At 43.2% G+C, this 19312-nt stretch overlaps 1 protein-coding gene across 2 annotated transcripts in view; it reads left to right on the top strand.

The window, feature by feature from the left end:
• RNGTT (RNA guanylyltransferase and 5'-phosphatase) overlaps positions 1–15001 on the top strand; it is a 180506-nt gene extending 165505 nt beyond the window's left edge. Inside the window, exons 15-17 of one of the 2 annotated variants that reach the window (XM_082756487.1) lie at positions 7943–8066; positions 10612–10818; positions 14884–15001. In XM_082756487.1, the coding sequence (XP_082612613.1) occupies positions 7943–8066; positions 10612–10775 (288 nt within the window). In that variant the 3' untranslated portion in view covers positions 10776–10818; positions 14884–15001. Of the gene's footprint in view, positions 1–7942; positions 8067–10611; positions 13499–14883 lie in introns of those variants that run through there. The other variant, XM_082756486.1, reaches the window with a different exon arrangement.
• Positions 15002–19312: the final 4311 nt, after the last annotated feature.

Below are 19312 nucleotides of genomic sequence, written 5' to 3'. Positions count from 1 at the left end.
CAATAGCTAGAATTAGGTTCAGGGCCTGATCCTGGTAACTCTAGCACAAACTAATTGGTTTTATGAAACCGCCCCGAGGTGTATAACTTACAAGAATAAGAGTTTGTAGAGCCAGGGCCCAAATAAATAGCAAAAGATGCTATCTGAGTTGGAAAAGTACTTTTTTTTTTTTCCAGTCGGCACAGGAAGGCTGATGGGAAGCTTCTGATGGCACAGCTGCAGGGCTTCTCCCTGCAAACTGATCCATGGGGGTACGGCAGCAAGCAACAGCTCTTGTCGAGTGTGAGACAGACAGATAAAACGAGGTAAAAACAGACTTCTACGGTAGTAACAACCTGGATGTAGAGAAAAGATGAAAAACAGCCCTATGAGAAAGTATAGTGTAAAACTGAGGTATGCTAAACACCAGCACTTGTTCCAAGACCCCTGGCCAACATGCAGAAGAGACTGTGTCAGAATTAACTTCTTCATCCCGTCCTGACAGTCGCCTCTCTGGTTTGGAAGTACAGAAATAGTGGAGCCAGAGGTTGTAAAACAGTCGATAGCCTTGCTTTGTCTCTGGAAGATTTGTTTTGGTTTTTGCTGATAAATTATTAAAGAGATCTCAGCTGCCCTGTGTTGCTGGATTTCTTGGTATCATGAGTGTAAGTACCTAAGGGGTAATTACGACGGGGTTTGAGAACCTAATGGGGGGGGTAAATGCTTTCCCTGGTGTGTGACCACAGACCATCTCTCTCTGCTTCCCCATTTGCAAGCTGAGAATAGTAAGCCTTATGAAATTCATAATTTATGAATGAGGTAAGTGTTGTTTTCAAAGTGTAGTCTTTGTTGGTGCATGACTCTTGTGGCTGGATCTTTGTTTCTTAGCATGCAGAGCTCTCAGTTTGGGGCTGTCTCCCTTCTGTAGAAGCAGTTTGAGTGAATAAAAAACACAAATCAGGGTTAAGAGTGGCTTTCACGGACTAGCTCATGTCAAGCAGAAATACAGTCCTCAAAATAATTCAGGTTCTGGGTGAAATGTTTCCTCCAGGAGCCACTGCTGCATTATGATTACAGCTTTTCAGTCAACCCACACCACATCTCCTTGCTGGTTTAGCTCTGTCTTTCCTCTCTTGCAGTTTCTTACCTTCCTCATGGGGAGCAGCTTTTTTTCAGTAACCTCCAGGGGGTTCCTTATCCTACAGGGAAAGGTTTTGGGTTTTGTTTTCTGTGTAACCCCCTCAACAGTTTTCCTTTGCTTGCATCTGCCTGTTTTAGTTCAGGACTTGGACAAATGCCCTCAAGTTTCAGCATTCAGGGATGCTGAAGGGCTGACAGATTGCGGTGCCAAATCCACGAGGGCTACCTCTGGCCCCTGCAGAGTTCTTCCAGGTGCTTGTGGTGATTCTTCTTACCTGTTTCTCCAAATTCACGAGCTGTAGAGCAAGTGAAGCTCTGTTGGCACCAAATACGCATCGTCTCTGAGTGTGTTCACATTGACTCCTGCCTTGAGAGCTCCGTTACAGCTGTCCTACCACCTGGAGGGTTGCTGAAGTTGCCCCATCCCCTACAGGTTCCTCCTCTTCCATCGGTGCGTGCTGGGCGTCAGACTGCCACGAGGTGCTTTTTTAATACAACTTTGTTTAGGAACTCAACCCAGTGGAGGTAGGCTGAGTTCACCAGTCCTTAGCACAGGGTTCTTCTGTTTCTCAGCTTCTGCAGAAGATGCGCAGGGAGATCTGGTTTGCTTTGATCCAGAAACCTCTGGTGATGAGGGTGCCTGGGCGGGGGCTACCTATCTGGGACAACTTCCATTCGTTTACCTTGTCAAGACCCGTGGTCCCAAACAAAGCTCAGAAGAACACAGGTTTCTTACAGGTAGTTCAAATGGTGTCGTAAGGGTGGGTGTACCCTGTAACCTTCCAGGATACATTAAGAAATCTATTTCCAGCTGGCACAGCAAGTCATTAAGCTTGTAATATCACCAAAGCAAGGAAGGTTTGTTATTCCTGATGTTGCCATCAGTCAGTTGTCAGGAAAGCCCCAGGACTGCAACCCATTTTATGCATAAGGAAATGGTATCCATATTTGAAATCACTACATGTAATGTTTTCTCAGAGAATATCTTAATCTTACATATTAACAGGAAAGAATAAATCATGAACTATGAGTACTAGACACTGGAAGTCTACAAAAAAAATCTACAATTCAGAAAAACCATGCTCTTGTGGCTTTGAATCACACCATTTTCCTTCTTGGTTTGTTCCATGATTTTCCAGCATTGGGTCTTAGCAATGTGGTTGTGAACAAAAATGTTAAAATTTTTGTATTTTTTACATTCCTTCCCAGGAATGAGATCTCAAAATCGGAGCATTTCCATTTCCTATGCACGCAAGAAGCGGCGTAGCTACATCCCAAAAGCTTCTTTCGTGTTAAATAAACGTATCAGCTGCATTGTGTTTACCCAGGCTGATCAGTGTTTGTTGGGTAATACATTACTTAAAAGGACACACAATCAGTATGTTTAATTTAGCAACAGAATTGGATTACCAGTGCTGTTATTTCACTTTTGACACATCTATGGTTTTGATAAAATAATCTCTTGAATTGTATTAAGAAATGGATATTAAATTACATTACGAAATCTCTTCTGGCTTGAGTGAAAATATGAAGCAATTGACTTAACTGATGAATTTCTGCCAGTTGTCAGTGTTAATATTTGTGGGTCTGTGTACAGTAATGGTACATACAGGCATTTAATAACCACCCTTTGTGTTTCTGTAATTCTTTGAGAAGTTTTAGTTTTACTGTGGAAAATATAAGATACTCTACATGAAGGGGGAAGAAAATTCTTTAAAGCATCTGAAGAAGCTGTCCAAAAATTGGGAAGAAGCGCTGGAGGGATAGCTTGGAGTCTGAAGCCTTCAGAAATACCTCATTTTGAGTTTGGCTTATCACTTTATCTTCAGGAGCTGTTCATTTTGTTACTGCTGCTGCCTTGTTTCAGTCTCCATCCTGTTCCTTCAGGAAGCCAGGACCGCTCTTCGTTTGCTCTTTGTTACTGCTACGGAGTCATAGGCGCAGCGGACAGGTTAATTTTCTCTATTGTGTAGGTCACTCAGAACTGCTTGAGAAGTTCAGAAACGATGTCTGTAACGCTGCACCGGAGTGTGGTGGGGCTGTCCCAGCGTTTGACAGGAACAGAAGGCAGGATTTGGGATGTGCTGTTCTGCTGGAGAGGCTTCGCTTCCTAAGCTGTCACTGGTGGCTGAACGTACCCCAGTCTCCTCAGGGCAAAGGAGCTTGCAAATGTCATGTTCTTGGATGGTTCTTGGAAAAAACGTGGTTTCACGTTTGCAGAGAAGGGTGGGCTGCAGTTCTCCTCCAGCAGGGCGCTGGGAAGCCACCCAAGGGCTTCTCCCTCGTGTGCGTAGGGCTGGTCGCTTCTTTTGGAATGTGCTCATTTTGCTTGTTTGTTTGCTTCGGCTGGGAGAATGCATCCTAATGGAGAAAAGTTAGTTATGTGATCAGAGAGGAAGAATTTTCTTTCTAGACCTTCTGTGGCAGCTCTAAGCTTTTTTTTCCACTGCAGGCATTGAAACTTGAGGTTAAAAAAAGAAAGCAGTTTGTGTGCTTGAGCCATTATCAAAAAAGAATGCCTCCATTGCACATGGTAGCTATTAAAAAAATCTATTTTCTGAGAAGGACCTGCTCTATCTTGCCTCTGTGTTATAATTCCTTGTTTACTTCTCTATTTAGAAATAAAGATCTTTTTAATTTCATAAGGTTTCAACTGCTGCTTTTGCTTATTTGTTCTTATGAAAGTTACCATTTTCTGTGTCTACTGTTGTGATCGTTTCTTCTGGGATCTCGGAAACAGGCTGATGACTTTGCATGTGGAATAAGCAAGAGAAATAGCTGCACTGAAGAACAATTTTCTTTCTATAAATGTTTGGTAATAGAGGGGAAAGTGCAACAAAAGGCATTTAAATAGAGAAAGGATTGGAAATGGAGAAAGGATTGGATATAGGATGTTAAGATTTTGCTTACAAACATATGACTGTCTTTTAAATAGACTATTTCCTGAGATAAAATAATTTCAATTGCTTTGAAAAACGTATGTATATGGAAACAGAGGTCTTCTTTCAGTCAAGTCTCCATTTATCCAAAAACTTACCTCTTTTTTTCTTTAAGAACTTGAATATGAGAAAACATGAGCATTTGTAAAGTTTAAGATTGTCCATTCTGGACTTGCTTTCTGAAATATTAACTACTTTAATTTCTTACCATTAATACCTCTTATGTAAAGTAGCAGCTTGCCCAGGAATTTCTCTCTCCTTAGAAATTAGGGATGATGAGGCTAATGCTTGAACCAAGTCTTCAAAGAAAATAAACACGTGTCAAGTAAAACAAAGAGTGACTCAATGGGGGACATGGTGGCCCAGTCTGATCAGCAAGTGCTGAGTGCACAGAAAAACCTTGGCTACTGGTAGTATCACAGCAAATGCAGCTGTTTTCAGGGGACCAGACCTAACTACATTCAGTGTAAATGGTTTCTCCTCTTTTCAAGATTTTTTCGCATCCTGCCCTGACTTAATGTAACATGTGGCTGTGTATAAACACGCTGCTGTGATTCATCTCAAAATGACTCCATTAGTCTGCTAAGCGAGGCAACTTAAGACGTGTTAGGTGTTTCACTTTTTTAATGTATATATATTTTTCTGAAAATGGGGAATGGAGGGAGACTGATGTGAAAAAACAACCGTTTTTCATAGCGAATAGCACAGATGATGGTGGCAGTGGGAAACCTCTCTCAGCAGGGACAGGCAAGTAGCTGTTTTCTTCTTGTAGGCTAATGTTCTTAGGGGATGGTCTGTGTTGTGTCCAGCCAGATTTGGTGGTGAGCTGTTGCTAAAGCGGGGGTGCAGCTCTTGCTCACTGTTTTTCCTATCATTTAGCAATCTAGCAGTACACAGCTGTGGCCCAGACCAGAAGCACTGTCCTGATGCATGTCACCTCCAACAGCCCAAGTCTGAGATGTGGTCCTCTGGGATTCTAATTCTGCCCCGCGGTCTGAAAATAGGCTAGGGAGTGAGTATTTAAGGGAGGCTCCGTGGAGTCCTTCGTGTTTCTGTATTGAAATTTCCATCCTGAAATCACTGAATGCTGGCTCAAGGCGTTTTATCAAAAGGCAGAAGTATTGGCACCCCACCAGGAGCATCACTGCTGATGAAGATAAGTGTTTTGGCTGAGACCTGCCATCATTCCTAGGACACTTCTCCCATTTCTGAGAAGTGCTGGCTGGGGGAAATACCTCTCAGGAAGGGAAACAGCGGTGCAGTGTTCAGTTACCCCTACAGGCTGTAAAACTTAAGGGGAAGAAGAAAGGCTTAACCAGGAGGACACCATTTGGAGCTGCCCAGAGTGAATTCCCAAAGGGAAGGAGATTCAAGGCAGTTAATTTTGATGGTTTTCCTTTTCCACTCTAAAGCTTAAGCAACAGAAAGTAGCGTGCAGGTGATAGCTGATGTAGGGTGTGAATTACAGATGTGAGGATCGCTGTGGGCTTGGTTAGCCCTGTGTGTAAACAGTGCTCATTTAGAAGTCTGCTAGGAAAGAAAAATGGTTTTAATGCTGAAAAATGTGTTGTGCTCAGAGTATTTGTCGTCTTGATCAGAAACCTGGGATTTGCTAAAATGTACATAAAAGCTGCGGTAGATACTTCTATGAGACTGACATCACTTAAAGTATTGGGATCAATATGTGCTGTATTTCTTCCTTTATAAAAGTAATTACTACAACTTGCAGTTGTTAGAGGCTATGATCACCATTTTTCTAACAGGAAAAATCATTTAAGTCAGTGCTTTGGCAGGTGTTCATATTTTGTAGAAGGATGTGTCTCTCAGACTGCTAATGAATGGCCAAGCAAGTATCTAGGTAGTTAATAATGCTGCTTAATTGCCACAGTCAGATAGAGCTGCCGTCTAATTTATTGCTATTCTAAGCATCCAAACACTGCAAGAATGATAAACCACGAGAAAGCCTTACGAGATTGTTATTTAGTTGAAGTCACTGCCTTCGGTTTTATATATTCCTCTCTCTGGCAGGTGATCCTTTTAACATTTTCCTGCTTTGGCAGAAAATCAGACACGTGGCCATACCCCCCGCTGCCCCCATTTCCCCTAGGCAGCTGTTTTTGAAGGAGCATACCTTCCCAAGCCAAGAGTCCCTTCCTGTGCTTGTACATCCACAGAGGGCTAGAAAAGGACATTGTTTTTCCTCAATATACCTGACGGAACAAGAATATGGCCAGTGAGCACGTGGCAGTCAAACTTTGGACCGCGTGGAGCTTTTCCAGGGGGATGTGAAGAACTAAGGTGCTGTGCAGAGAGGAGGAGGCTGGAAGAGGCTGGTCATTTGGGTAACTGGTTAATTTTATCCAGGAGGTCATAAGCAGATGCAAACTTTGCTTAAGGATTAAACGATTCTAGGAAAAAAAAAGCTCTTTACAGGTGATGGGATGGCGAAAGGGATAATGCATGATGTGGAAACCTGACTCTGGCTCTGCAGCCTAGAGCGTAGCAGACGTCAGTTGTAAGCAGGTTGAACAAAATTGTCTTGTAGCACGATTTTTGCTTGACAAGTGAAATCCCAGAGCTCCCTGCTCGGGAAGGAACAGAAATACTCAGAGTAAATGCCAAGCAAAATGTTACGGTCCTGATTATCAAATTAAGGACAAGGCATGTAGCATGCAGTGTAGGATGACTCAGTCCATGTAGAGAACCTTTTCGTTAATTAATTGCCTTTATCTGGAATTAATGGAAAACAGGTTCACGTGCTTTTTCATGGTATGTGCTATTAAGCTGCCTGCAGACAGTTACGGCCTTTTTGAAACCTGCATCACCCTGACGGTAGTAAATCCCCATGTCACTGCTCGGGAGCGAGTAGGCAACGGAGGTGAAGAATTATGCTAATGAATTGAAATAACCGGCCCCTTTTTATGAGAGCACTTAGGCGAAGATGCTGAACCCATGAATGCAACCCGTGTTGCATTACCCTGTGCAGCTCTTGATGGGTAAACTCTGGCAAACTAAGCGCAGCCAGGAGTTAAATACAGATTTGTACTTATGAAGTGGCTCTTTGGAGCAAAGTGAAGTATATGGGTAAAACTGTTAAAGCCTTAGATAAGGTTCTCCAGTTACCATGGTTACTTGAAATTTTTGCATTGTATCATAGATTAGGATGCATAGGATGAAGTAGCCAAAACAACTAGGAAGGCCAGTGCATGTAAACTACATTTCCAAATCACACAGCATTGCCAAACAGAGACAAATAGCTCAGGATATTGGTTGCTGACAAATCTGTGAATCAGTAACATGAGACCTGAAGGGTATTCATATGTGGCTTGAAGTCCCACATTATTTTGGAGTTACAATTTTATTTTAGTTTTTAAATACAAATGAAGAGGAAAGAGAACAAAAAAAAAAAAAAAAAGAAAAAAAAATCCTCAATAAAGTAGAGTGGAATGATTTTCCATAAGCTCTTTCTGGTATTGAAATCTGACATTTGGCTTTGAGACCTTCAACAAAGAAGGTTGATGAAACATGGATAATACATTTCGTGCACTTAGGCTGGCAGTAGCACTTACACTGGAAGCAGTTTATTCCCATGGAAACCCATTTGCATTTGGGCCAGAAGTGACTTTTTTCCCCTCTGCTAGAGCTGCTGATGTTTTAGCATAATATAATTGCTTTATATTGACAGCAGATTTGAAAAGTATTTTTAAAATGTTGAGTAGCTGAGCATATGTATATGGAGATGGAGTCTGTGCAGTTTTCTGTGTAGGCTGGAGGCACGGTACTGAAAAATGCAGGACAGCTCTTTATCTTTCTTGTATTGTCACAAAAAGAAAAAAAGTGAAATGCATTATTATGTTTATCCCATTTTTTTTTTTTTTAAACAGGTAACAAAAGAACTGAAGCAGTATGATAATAAGATTATAGAGTGCAAGTTTGAGAATAACAGCTGGGTCTTCATGAGACAGAGAGTAGACAAAAGCTTCCCAAATGCCTACAGCACTGCCATGGGTGAGTAGAGTAATGCCCTTTAAAACTTCTCAGGCTCACCTTTTGATCTCTTAACTCTGTTCTAGTTTAAGGAGGAAATGTGTTGTGTGTTCTCATTTCTACTTTGAATCCTCGCATATATAACTTATAATAATGCTTCACCATGCAAATGCTTCTGTCATGTTTAGCTTTTATGTGCTATGAATCCTTTGGCTTCAGCAGGGTTGTTTAATGAAGTCAATTAAACAGATACTCTGATGTGCTATTTTACGTAATGCAGCAACAAGTGCCTAAGTCTTTGCAGAACTGCAAACACATACTCAAAAACACTTTCAATGGTAGGGCACACCTTTTAAGTGAGACCCAAGAAAGATTTTATTTACAATGGCACTGCAGTGGTAGTTGACTAACAGACAACAGTTCCTGGTCTTGTGCTGGTTTGTAGTGAAGTAATGCAAACTGGCATGCTACAAGTTGAATTGTTGAACAAAAAATCCATTATAATTTCACCTCTATTCAAAATGCCAGAAGCATTATTTGGTGGATGGACAAGAAAACTAATAAGAGAAAATGTCATCTGAAGTTTCCACACGGGTATCACAAACAATGAAGAGGGAAGCAAATGAAAGGTGTTGGCTTATCCCTGTGGAATTATGAGAGTTTTGTTTTCTTCTACTGAAAATGATTTTGTCAAGTTTTGTAAATTAAGCACTGTTGTTTACTTTCAGGTAAAGTCTAAAAAGTTGAATAAAAATGTGCAAGGTTGAGTAGTGTCCAACAATAGTCATGTTGATACTGACTTTTTTTAGGAGCCAAAATGAAATTTAATCATATTTAAGACCACGTTGTTTGCTAGAACATGCGTAGAATATGTAGGATTTTTTCTAAGCCATTCTACTTATATTTCTGCCTCAGCAGTGAGTAGATTTTCTGGCATAAACAAAATGTGGTCATTTGTCAGGAAATAATAAATCTGGTGGCACCTTAGGGGGAACCATCGCAAAATGTAGCTGAAAGACTTCTCGTCTTTAAGGAGTATCATATTTTTTCTTTCCTTAATTCTTAAGAGGATGTGCAGCTGCCCTTTTTGTCTTCATATTTTCTCTTTGTGGAGCAGTTAATTTTTTCTTGACTTTTCCATATCAAAACAATAATGAACTCCTTAAAAATAAAATAACTTAAATGCTACAGGAAGAACTGTTTTGTAAGAGATACTAAAATTTTTCCATAGGAATTTTTAGAATAGAATGGTCCCTTTTTTTTACTTCAATTTTCCATTTTTGAGCAGCCAGAGTCAGGAAAGTATATGCCGATTGTTACTTAAAACAATGCTATGTTGCAAGTAAATTTTAGGGAGTCCTACTGTGGTTTAATAATGTAGGGAGTCAACAGATTTTTATTTTTCCACAAAGTTGCATTCATACTGTAGCCAGTCCTACCTGCTACACATTATCCTCTCATAATCTTCTACCTTTTTCCAAGACAGCCACAGTATTCATACTTCATTTCTTGCCCTTTTGTTGGTGGTGGGTTTGTTTGTTTGTTTGTTTTGTACTCCCTGAATCTCTAGGGAGGATTAACTAGGAGTATAGAAGAGGAGCACAAAGTTACATCTGAAAATTATTAATAATATAGGAACACAAAATCATTCAGGTTGGAAAAAACCCTCAAGATCATCAAGTCTAACCATCCACCTAACACTACCAAATCCACCACTAAACCACGTCCCTTGGTGCCACGTCCACACTCCACCACTTCCCTGGGCAGCCCGTTCTGATGCCTGACCAACCCTTCTGTGAAGAAACCCTTCGTCATGCCCAATTTAAACCTCTCTTTGTGCCATTTGTTTTAAGAGAATTGAGCCTTTTTATGTGATCCATAAAGCCCTGCTGGCCATAATTTAGAAGCTATGGTCTGGGCAGTTGTGTTAAGTAACATGAACGTGCTTATCCATGCATGCCTTGGCCACCGAGCGGGACCGCGGCCTTGTCCACCATGAGACCTGGTGTGCTAGACACACCCCTGGCTTGGCATCGGGTTTCTCTGTCACGCAAAAATGTGTGGGTAAACAAGTGTTGTGCATTGGGTTTATAGTGTTTGTAGTACTTAGTGGAAAAACAGAGTGGCCTTAGTTTAGAGGTTTTCACTGCTAAGCCAGTCTTGTTTTGAAGTGTTAGGATTTGGGTAGTGTCTTAAGGCCAGGCCCCACGAGGCGTTTGTTGCCATTCCTTGCCTCAATATGACATCAGTTCCTGACATGTTTGTAGTTGCTGCATGAAGAAGTGCACACACACCCTCAGACACATGTGTATGCCTTTTTTTGGTTAAAAATAGCAGTTCCCATGAGGTCGATGCCCACTGTGGTAGTGGTGCTTTGCTGACCTCTGAGGCGAAGCAGGGGTGGTTGACTCCTGACAGAGCAGCCTTGTGCAATTACGCGTTAAGGCCAACTACTTGAGCCAAATTACATTATTTATTTTGCAACAAGGGGGATCAAATTATCCAAGTGCAATAAATACTGCAACAAATCAGGTCGGTAACTTCAGAATGTGCTCTTTGTCCCCAGCTGTGTGCAATAGCATCCAGAACCCGGTCACGAAGGAGATGCTGTTCGAGTTCATCGACAGGTGTACGGCAGCTTCCCAGGGACAGACACGGAAACACCACCTCGACCCTGACACCGAACTCATGCCGCCCCCGCCGCCCAAGAGGCCGCGCACCATCACATAAGACCCTGGGCTCAGCGGACGGCATGTTTACACTGCTGCAGAAGGTGAAATACGAGTGTGAGGGCTGGAAAAAGAAATACCTGAATTGTTGTAAATACCTAGGTGTGTTTTTCCTTTTTTTTTTCCCTTTTTGTTTTGTTTTTCTCCAAATTCCACATCATGAACGGACGTTGGTTTGTAACTGACAAAGTCAACCTTACCGTCTGGTATCTGAAGATGAAATTTCCAAAGGTTTAGACAAGAACAGTACAGTGGAATCAAGGGAAAGCTGCCTTGTTTATATACGGATATCTTTTCACCTTTAATTTATAATGTCAGCAATCTGGAACTGCAAAAACATTGGAATGCTGTACTTTTTAGAAGCCGTGTTTAAAAAAAGAGAAAAACTTTTTTTTATTATTATTATTGTTATTCAACTGGTTGCAGTTTGTCACCCATAGTATAATTTATCCTAGTTTCCCTGCATTTCTGAGACTTGTGTTTAAAAGCAAACAGCAATGTTGTTTCCGCACTGTGTTGGTTAAAAACTAAGCCTTCTTAGATTTCACTAATTTTAATATTAGCTGGGTTTTTGTTGTTGAAATATTAAAAAAGTGAATCCCTCTTGTAAATAGCATCCTTTTGAAAGGGAACGTGCTGGGTGTTTTATTTTTTTCTCTGTTTGAACCTAACACACCAAATGTATAGTGGGCTGATTTTAGCTTTGCCTTCTAAGTTCCTCTGTAGATAAGGAATACACCAAATCTTTAGCGTTAAGGTCTCTGTTCTGAGACTGATTCTAGTACAGGGCTTAGTTCTCCACAGTGATACTATTGTAAATATTACGAAAAAAAGTACACTTCACTGTGATATGCAAGAGTTACAACCAGTGCTATCGACGACATCTTAGATCCAGGCGCTAAATGGCAAAAGAATTGCCAGACAGCTCCTGCATGAAGGCGAAGGCAGTTTCAGCGGGAGACAGCTGTGTCGCAGGGAAGGTCTCCTGGCTGGGGTAATTTGCAGGGTTCATTTTTTGTGAAAATGAACCATTTATGAGGGTGGTCAGGGTCGGCTGTCCAACGATACAGCACAAAGCCACTGTCTGACTTCCCTCCGAACCAAACGGAGCAGCACGTTAATACGTGGTGGCTCTCAGGGCAGTGCATTGGCAGCTGTCGGTGATACTGATTCTGGGAAGCTGCCTCCTCGTTGTCTCGTGGAGGAGCTGTTCTGAGCTGGGGTCAATTAGAAACCAAACTATCGCAGATTTTAAAGTTTACTGTCAATTTAACAAGCAGGGATCTGATCGGCTTTTCCTATAGTTTACTTACCGCGTCAGTACGAGTCATCCTTCATCCAGCAGTCTGATCAGTAATGATACTCAATGCGTTATAACTACAGTACATTTCCATTTGGATGAGTTTTAATGTTTGTAAGCAAAATTAACTCCTGCAATATTTCCTTTTCTATGTGGAAACCTTAGGACTACGCTTTGTGGTGGCTTCTCTTGCTGTTTCAACCTGCTGTGTAAATACACGTGGCATCATTTAGGTGGTGTTCCTCGCGTCTCTTTCTGGGATATTCCACACGTGTTTCAGAGAACCGAAGGAGTTAAATAAGTTACTTTTTATACTACGGTAAAACTTGAGGGGAAAAAAATGTGTTCATCAAAGTTCTTTTCTCAACTGTACATAGTTTCTGCATATTATCTATAGAAAAGATATAATATCACCTATGCAAGGTGCAAAATCATCTCTTCAAAAGAGCCTTATGAATTTGTTGTGAAAACCTATGCAGCCTCTAAGCATCTTGCATTGAAACACGCAGTTAATTATTTCTTCACCACTTAGTATAAGCATTTTCCCCCCAATTACACTCATCGCTGAGATTGTTAAAACAAACTTTTTGTCGCCAATCCTCATGGTTCTGTGGCTATTGCAACTTATATGATGATTGCAGCCTTTTAAATGAGTTACTGCATTTCATTCTTGTGAGGATGTCTCCAGGCTGTCTCCTTCTTTCTCCTTCCCAGCCCTCGCATCTTGTATTTCAACAAGACCTAGCTTCTGGTTTACCTTTTACTTTGGAGCTGCGGGAATCAGGCTGCAGCTCGCTTCCATGTGCATTCCACCAAGCTCATGAACGTGTTGTAGCCCTTGTATCTGGACAGCATCTTTTCACACTCTACTTGAAATGGGTATTTTGAAAGAGCAGTGGCTCTGAGGAAGGTTAGAGCTCCATGTTCACGTTTGATTATAGAACAATCCTTGCACTATGACCTGTAGCTTTTTAGAGAGGTCAATTGCCTTTGCTTTTCTGGAATCTACTGGTTGAATGAAGAACCTGACAAAACCAAACAGAATTTCACTTGGACCAGATGGGTTTCATGCTGTGAGAAATGCAGACCTGCTTTGTCTGCTATTAGATGTTTGAGACTGAAGCTAAGAAGCAAGGAAGAGTCTGTGCCAGGAAAATAATGATAATAAAAAAAAAAATAACTTGTCTACTTTTTGGTGTACAGCATGATATCATCCACTGTTACGTCTTTTGTTAAATATATAATTAAAATTTGGTTTCAGTGGAGTTTCCAAAAAATGTAAGTACATTCCTCTGCAAACTATGTATTAAGTATTTTAATAAAGTCAATGGTTTAAAATACTGCTGCTAAGGATGTGTTTGTTTACTTCTGAGGCCCTGTGCTGTCCTGGTATCAGTTCAAGCACCAAAACACTGTGGTTACTACTCTTCAGTCCTCCAAGGTGGTTTTCCACATTTGTCAGAGGCTTTTCTCTCGAGCCTCCCAGCCCCTGAGCCAGTGGTGGTAGTGATCCATTATGCCATTTTTTAAGTACACAGTGATCCATTATGCCATTTTTAAATACAATTTGCTGCTCCTAGAACCAAAAGGAAACCAAAAGGTGTGTGAAGTACCCATTTTATGACAGGCTAACGTTAGGTAGCTTATCCAACTCAGCGTTAGAGTGCAGTTGTATGAGAAGTTGTGCACGAGGCAGCTGCCAAGCCAGGCCTGGCATTTGAGCACACCTGGGGAGGTTCAGTAACTTCTTTAACTCCCGTCCCGTGGTCTGTGTGCATTTGGGAGGCAGGCTGGCGTGCCTGGCACATCGTGCTGTGGTTCGTGTCGGCTTGTTCACGAGAGGAGTCCTTCAGCATCCCCACTCCTCAGCGCAGCAGCTCATCAGTGTGGTGTCTGTGAGGTGTGACTTTGTATTTGCATAATGTGTAACGCATAATTGTGTCTCAGGACCCAGGAGTATTCACAAAGGCTTTGGCACAGCAAGCTAATCTCCTAGGATTCATCTGCAGTCAGTGCAGAGAGGATGAGAGCAGAAGTTCAATTTGTTCCTCCTGCATCCCTCCTGCAGATGTCTGTCTGTCTCTGCAGAGTCTCCTCTACCAGTTCCTTTTTGAATCGATATTATGCGCGTCCTTTTATGTCAGTCCCATGTGCTATTATGCTCTTCTGAGCACAGCATTAAACATTTTATTGAGTGTAAATCTTGGTGCATCAAAATCGCTGCAGTGGTCAATGAAATTTATAATCTCATTAAAAGTATTGGATTAGTTGGTCAAGAGCTATTTATTTTCCATATGTGGCGTTGCTTTCCTTTGTACCTCCTTAACCCAATCCTAAATCCCAGCCGTTCTGCTAACTTCCCTCAGACCGACATTTGGCTGAAATGCCTGATGTGGCCGGATCACTTCCACCCTTCTAAAAACAGTGGCTCAGGGTTTGCTGGTCTGTTCAGGGGAAATCAAAGCAGCACCTGCCAGCTGGGCCGGTATTCATCATACATGTACGAGCAAGGAGCCTCTCCTCCTTCCCTCCCTCATGACCCTCGTCCCCTTATTTCCTGTACAAACAGAGGTAAGTCGCACTCGGTGTGCTGACGTCTGGGTTAATTAGTGAATGCACGCAGAGGGAGCACGGGGCACTGTTCTTTCTGCTTCCCTGGTGAGATCCTGCTGACCTCCACAGCGAGCCGAGAGCGTGCGTGCAGGTGCAGGGATGTGTAGGGCTGGGGCTGGAGGTTGATTGAGACATACACAGCACGGTTTTTCCCTCCGCCGGGCTCATTTTTAATCTGTTTTATTTCAGTCCGCAGGGAGCAGTCGAGGAGTACCTGAGCACGCTGCAAGAAGCGCTGGTGCCAGAGCCTCCCGCTGACGGCGTGCCCCACGTGTGGAAACGTGAGGGATGCTCAAGGAACCCGATGAGAGGAGGACAATCTTGCTTTCCACTGTGGCAAAAAAGAAATAAAACCTAAGTGCAACCCCTTTGCAGTTTGTCTGGAAAACACTGGACGTAAAAATAACCCAAAAAATTAATGAAATCCAATTATAGTCAAGTCGGCTCCCATGATAGGAGTTTATTTAATAAGAAGCACTGCTCGTGCCCCCTTTCTCCCTCCTTTTTCTCCTCCCTCAGTATCTTTGTGCCTATTTGACTAGCAGAAGGCAGGCAAATTGGGTTCGGGAGCATTCATCTATGATACTTTGAGAAAATTAAATGTTGATTAACTCCTGTGTTCACAGCTTCCTCTAGTGCGAGGAGGCGATAAGGTTATCGTACCAAATGCGCCTGAGCTGTGTGTAACACCGGAGGAACAGCACCTTCTTGTTACCGAAACAGACTCCGAAGAGTTTGTGAACTCATTTGACCATCAAAAGATGGAAAATTTTCAACCAAATGGTGGAAATGGTTTCCCCCCAGCTCACACCCCGCCAGCAGGAATGATCAAGTTTTGGCAGCTGGTGCTGTCTGTTGAGTATTTAAGGACTTCCAGCCTCCTCCTCGGGTTCAGTGTATGGACAGCCTTACGCAAGATCTTTTCAATGAAGAATTCCGGTTTGACTATAGGGAGGTTTGGGACCCATGAAGTAAGTGCTAGGAAAGCACTAAAGAGCCAAAAAAAAGTCTTTTTTTCCTCATCAGGCAGTGGAAAGCTCGCATCTCTGAAAGGATTTCTGGTCTTTATAGCAGTGGGCTGCTGGGCTAACGCACTTCCTCCTGCCACGACAGTTTGTTCTTTTAACAGAAAAGATTTAGTATGTTACCGGTGGGCTGGAAAATCAATGGCACGAGATCAATGATCATTCTGCTGCCGGGTAAGACTTACCCGTGTGAGCGAGCGAGTGACCCGCTGCTGTCCTGCACAAATAACCCGTGGCAGGCAAACGCTGGAGTTTGGAAAGTTGCGTTTGGCTTTGTGCTTTTCGCCATTTGCTGACCAGTGGGAATGGGCTCACGCCAACATGGAGTGAGAGCAGCAGCCTGCAACGCTGGGGCTCCTCGCCTTATTGATGGAGAAAAGAGGTTTTAGCATGCATGCCCCTGTCCCTGCCCAGGACTGTGCCCGAAACACTTGTTAATGCTGCAAAGACAGGGGAAAAAAAAAAAAAAAAAAAAAAAAAAAAAAAAAGGAGCATCTCTCACTAAGTATAAAATGCAAGATTTACCGCGTTAGGCAGCAGCTCCTGATAAATTGACTGGCAAAATATTTTCCGAGTTTGTGGAGATTTTACAAAATTAGCCATTCCCTAAAGCCAGTTGTGAGCACAGAGCATTTCTGCTTTCACACACAGTTTTGGGAGGAAAAACAGAGCAATTCCTGTACAGGCAGCCGGGTTATGAAAACTGACAGAGCATTGCTTGTGTGGAGAGGGTTTAAATGATGCACGAGGGACTGGTTAGCGTGTGATATGCAAATGCAAATCTATCCTTGAGGCACCGCGGCTACAAAACGGCTCACAATAATGCTCATTTATCGGAAAGCCATTTCTTACTGCGGATTCCTCCCTCCCAGAGCAGCAGGGCTCCTTTCCGGAGTGCCTTGGTCCATCGCGTGGGCTTTGCCTGCCTTTGCCGAAAAAAAATGGTTATGGGTCACTGCGTACCCCAGAGGATCTCAGCAATGATTTCGGTGTAGTTACAGCAATGGATGTGTTCGTGGCCAGTCTTTCCTATCCAAAGTTACCAGTCAGTGTGTGAGTGCAGGAGGTTTGCCATGCCTGCCGCTGGTTGCAGGGGGATATTGCAATGGAAACGACCACGGCTGGCAAGGAAATGTCAAGATTTCCCCCAAACACCGGCTGTTCTTTGGGGTAGCACCGTGGAGTAGGTGGAATCCAGCAAACTTTTCCTGCACTTTACATAAGTCTTCTTTCTTTTTTTTTTTTTTTTTTCAGCTTTAGTAGAAGCTCCTCCAGAAAGGCTTGCGATATTCCGTGTAAATTACTGGAGTGCAGCTGCGGGGAGTGCTAAGACTCTCGTTTTCAAGTTCCTGGACAGATTTTAAGTGACAACAGAACTCAATTCACATCCGAAGGGCTCCCGTTGCTCGCTGCAAGAAACGATATCAGACGTGGCACATTATCTGCCTGCTACCTGGCTGAAGCACTTTAGTGGCTGAGTGGGAAGATTCATTCTGACATTCAGGCAAGCGATCGGTGCTGTGACCCCAGCTCAGGGCGGCTTACAACACAAGATTGCCCCTCTTCTACTGGGCTATGGGGCGCCATCCAAACTGTCTCGAGTCACACCGGCAATATTGTTTCCCAAGCACAATGGAAAGTTTTGTTCAGGCTTGTTATTCGGAAGAAAACCAACTCCATTAAACGTAGATGAGCGTGTTGATGTAAAGTGACGCGGCAGCAAAAGTTTTTAGTTTTAATCTTTTTAAGAGAGAACTTTCCAAGCTCTTTCTTCTTTCTCAGGAAGACGAGGGAGCAGCTGAATGCAGCGGGTCAGGAATGGCGTTTCCTACCTGCTTTTGGGGTGAAATTGTAATGAGTGATGTTTAAAGACTCCAGGATATTTTCACAGAACCACATAATAGGTGAGGTCGGATGAGACCTCCAGGGACTGTCTAGCCCGATCCCTTTCGAGGCCTGCATTTGTCACTTTTTAATTGCATATTAAAAATGAAGAAACGGCAGGAGCGGAACGTTAAAGAGTTCTGTTCCTCATTAAAACGGGACAGCTAATGTACGTACGGTGTGCTCGCTGACAGCCATTAACTAATCAACAAATCATCATCCGGGGTAGCGCCATCACTCTCGCAAATGAACGGTGACTGCGCGGGGACAGCGGCAGCAGCTCGCCCAGCAGCACGAGCCCGTTGTGAATATCCATCACGGCTCAGAGGGCTCCAAGCCCAGGGTCTTTGAGGATCTGTAATTGGTGCCAGGAGTGCGTTCATTGCCAATAATACCTAAAGGAAAGGGTGTGCTTCTGGAGTGCCTCCCGTCCTAGGGGTACTCACAGCTGTGGGCGGCGGATTCTGCTCCTGTGAGATGCTAAACTTCGTGTCCCATTTCACAGCTGGGGATAAATGCCTCAGGAGGTGCTATAAGCAAAGCCCCCAAGGCCACCAGGCAAGCCATGGCAAAACCCAGAGCTCCTCTCTGCTCGACCCTGCTCCTGCGATACGGCACAAGGTCACCCTCTGCAACAAACTAAAACCTTCCCCTGCTTCTTCCCAAGGACACGAGGCCTGAAGGACACAAAAATGCAGAGCCCGGGGTATTTTGAAGATGGTTTCACTAAAAATATCTCCGTTCCCAGCCTTACATTTAAAATGCTGTAATTTGCCAAATGGGAATCCAGGCTCATTTCTTCATATCTGCGATTCGGAGATCATTTCCATGTCTGCCTTTCCCTAAATAGGAACTCAAAACTTGTGGTGGCTCACAAAGACTGCCTGTTTCTGCTTTGCTCAGTCCTGAGGAAACTTCAATTGCTCCAGACATTACAGATGGCCCAAAACACAGTGGAGTGAGGATGAGACCTTCTATTGCCATGTTTTGGACGAGGGCATTGATGTCCTGATGTAAGGCTGCCAAAAGCAAGGAGGCTCCTGTTGAAAGGAAGGGCACTCCGCTGAGCTCTAGGTATGAGCTGTTGCAAACAGGCTTAGAGGGGCTCCCAGACATCCAGCAGAGCTGGCTGAGCTTCGCTTGGATCCTCCTCTTCTTCTCAGGAATTAGGTTTCACGATACCCCTGTGATCGGATAGGAGAGCTGGCATTTTCTGCTGCCGTAACTTGCTCAGCACAGCTCCAAAACGCTGGTGGGCAGACAGACCGGTGTGTGAGTTGGGATCCGGTGAGCGAGCCTTCACGCTGTAACCAGGAGCTCTGCAGAGAGACTTAGCTGAATAAATGTTTGCCAATACCGCCCTTAATTCCCTAAACTTGCTGAAAATGAAAGAGAATACTGGCCCAGGCGAAATGATTGAATGTAACTGCTTTGATGTTTCTTAAACAAATCTTCGGGTAATTTCTCAATCACATCTGTGCATGCTATATAATTTAATATTTTTGACAACTCCGTGGAGTTGCGAATTTCTGGGATATTTGGGTTATCAATTTCACCGGCATGGTTTTGTCACTTTTCAAAGCCAGAGCACAATTAACACCCCCCTTCAGCTTATTCCAAGCGGCTGCTTCTACCTCTGCTTTGAAAGGGAATCCTATTTATGTGCTGTTCTCTGATGCAATTGGGCAGCTAATCATTCAGATAGCATCCCATCTC

This window comes from Aythya marila (assembly GCF_965140915.1).
Source record: "Aythya marila genome assembly, chromosome: 3".
Lineage (NCBI taxonomy): Eukaryota > Metazoa > Chordata > Aves > Anseriformes > Anatidae > Aythya > Aythya marila.
The sequence above is the reverse complement of the archived record's forward strand: the minus strand, read 5'-3'. Positions and strand labels throughout refer to the sequence as shown.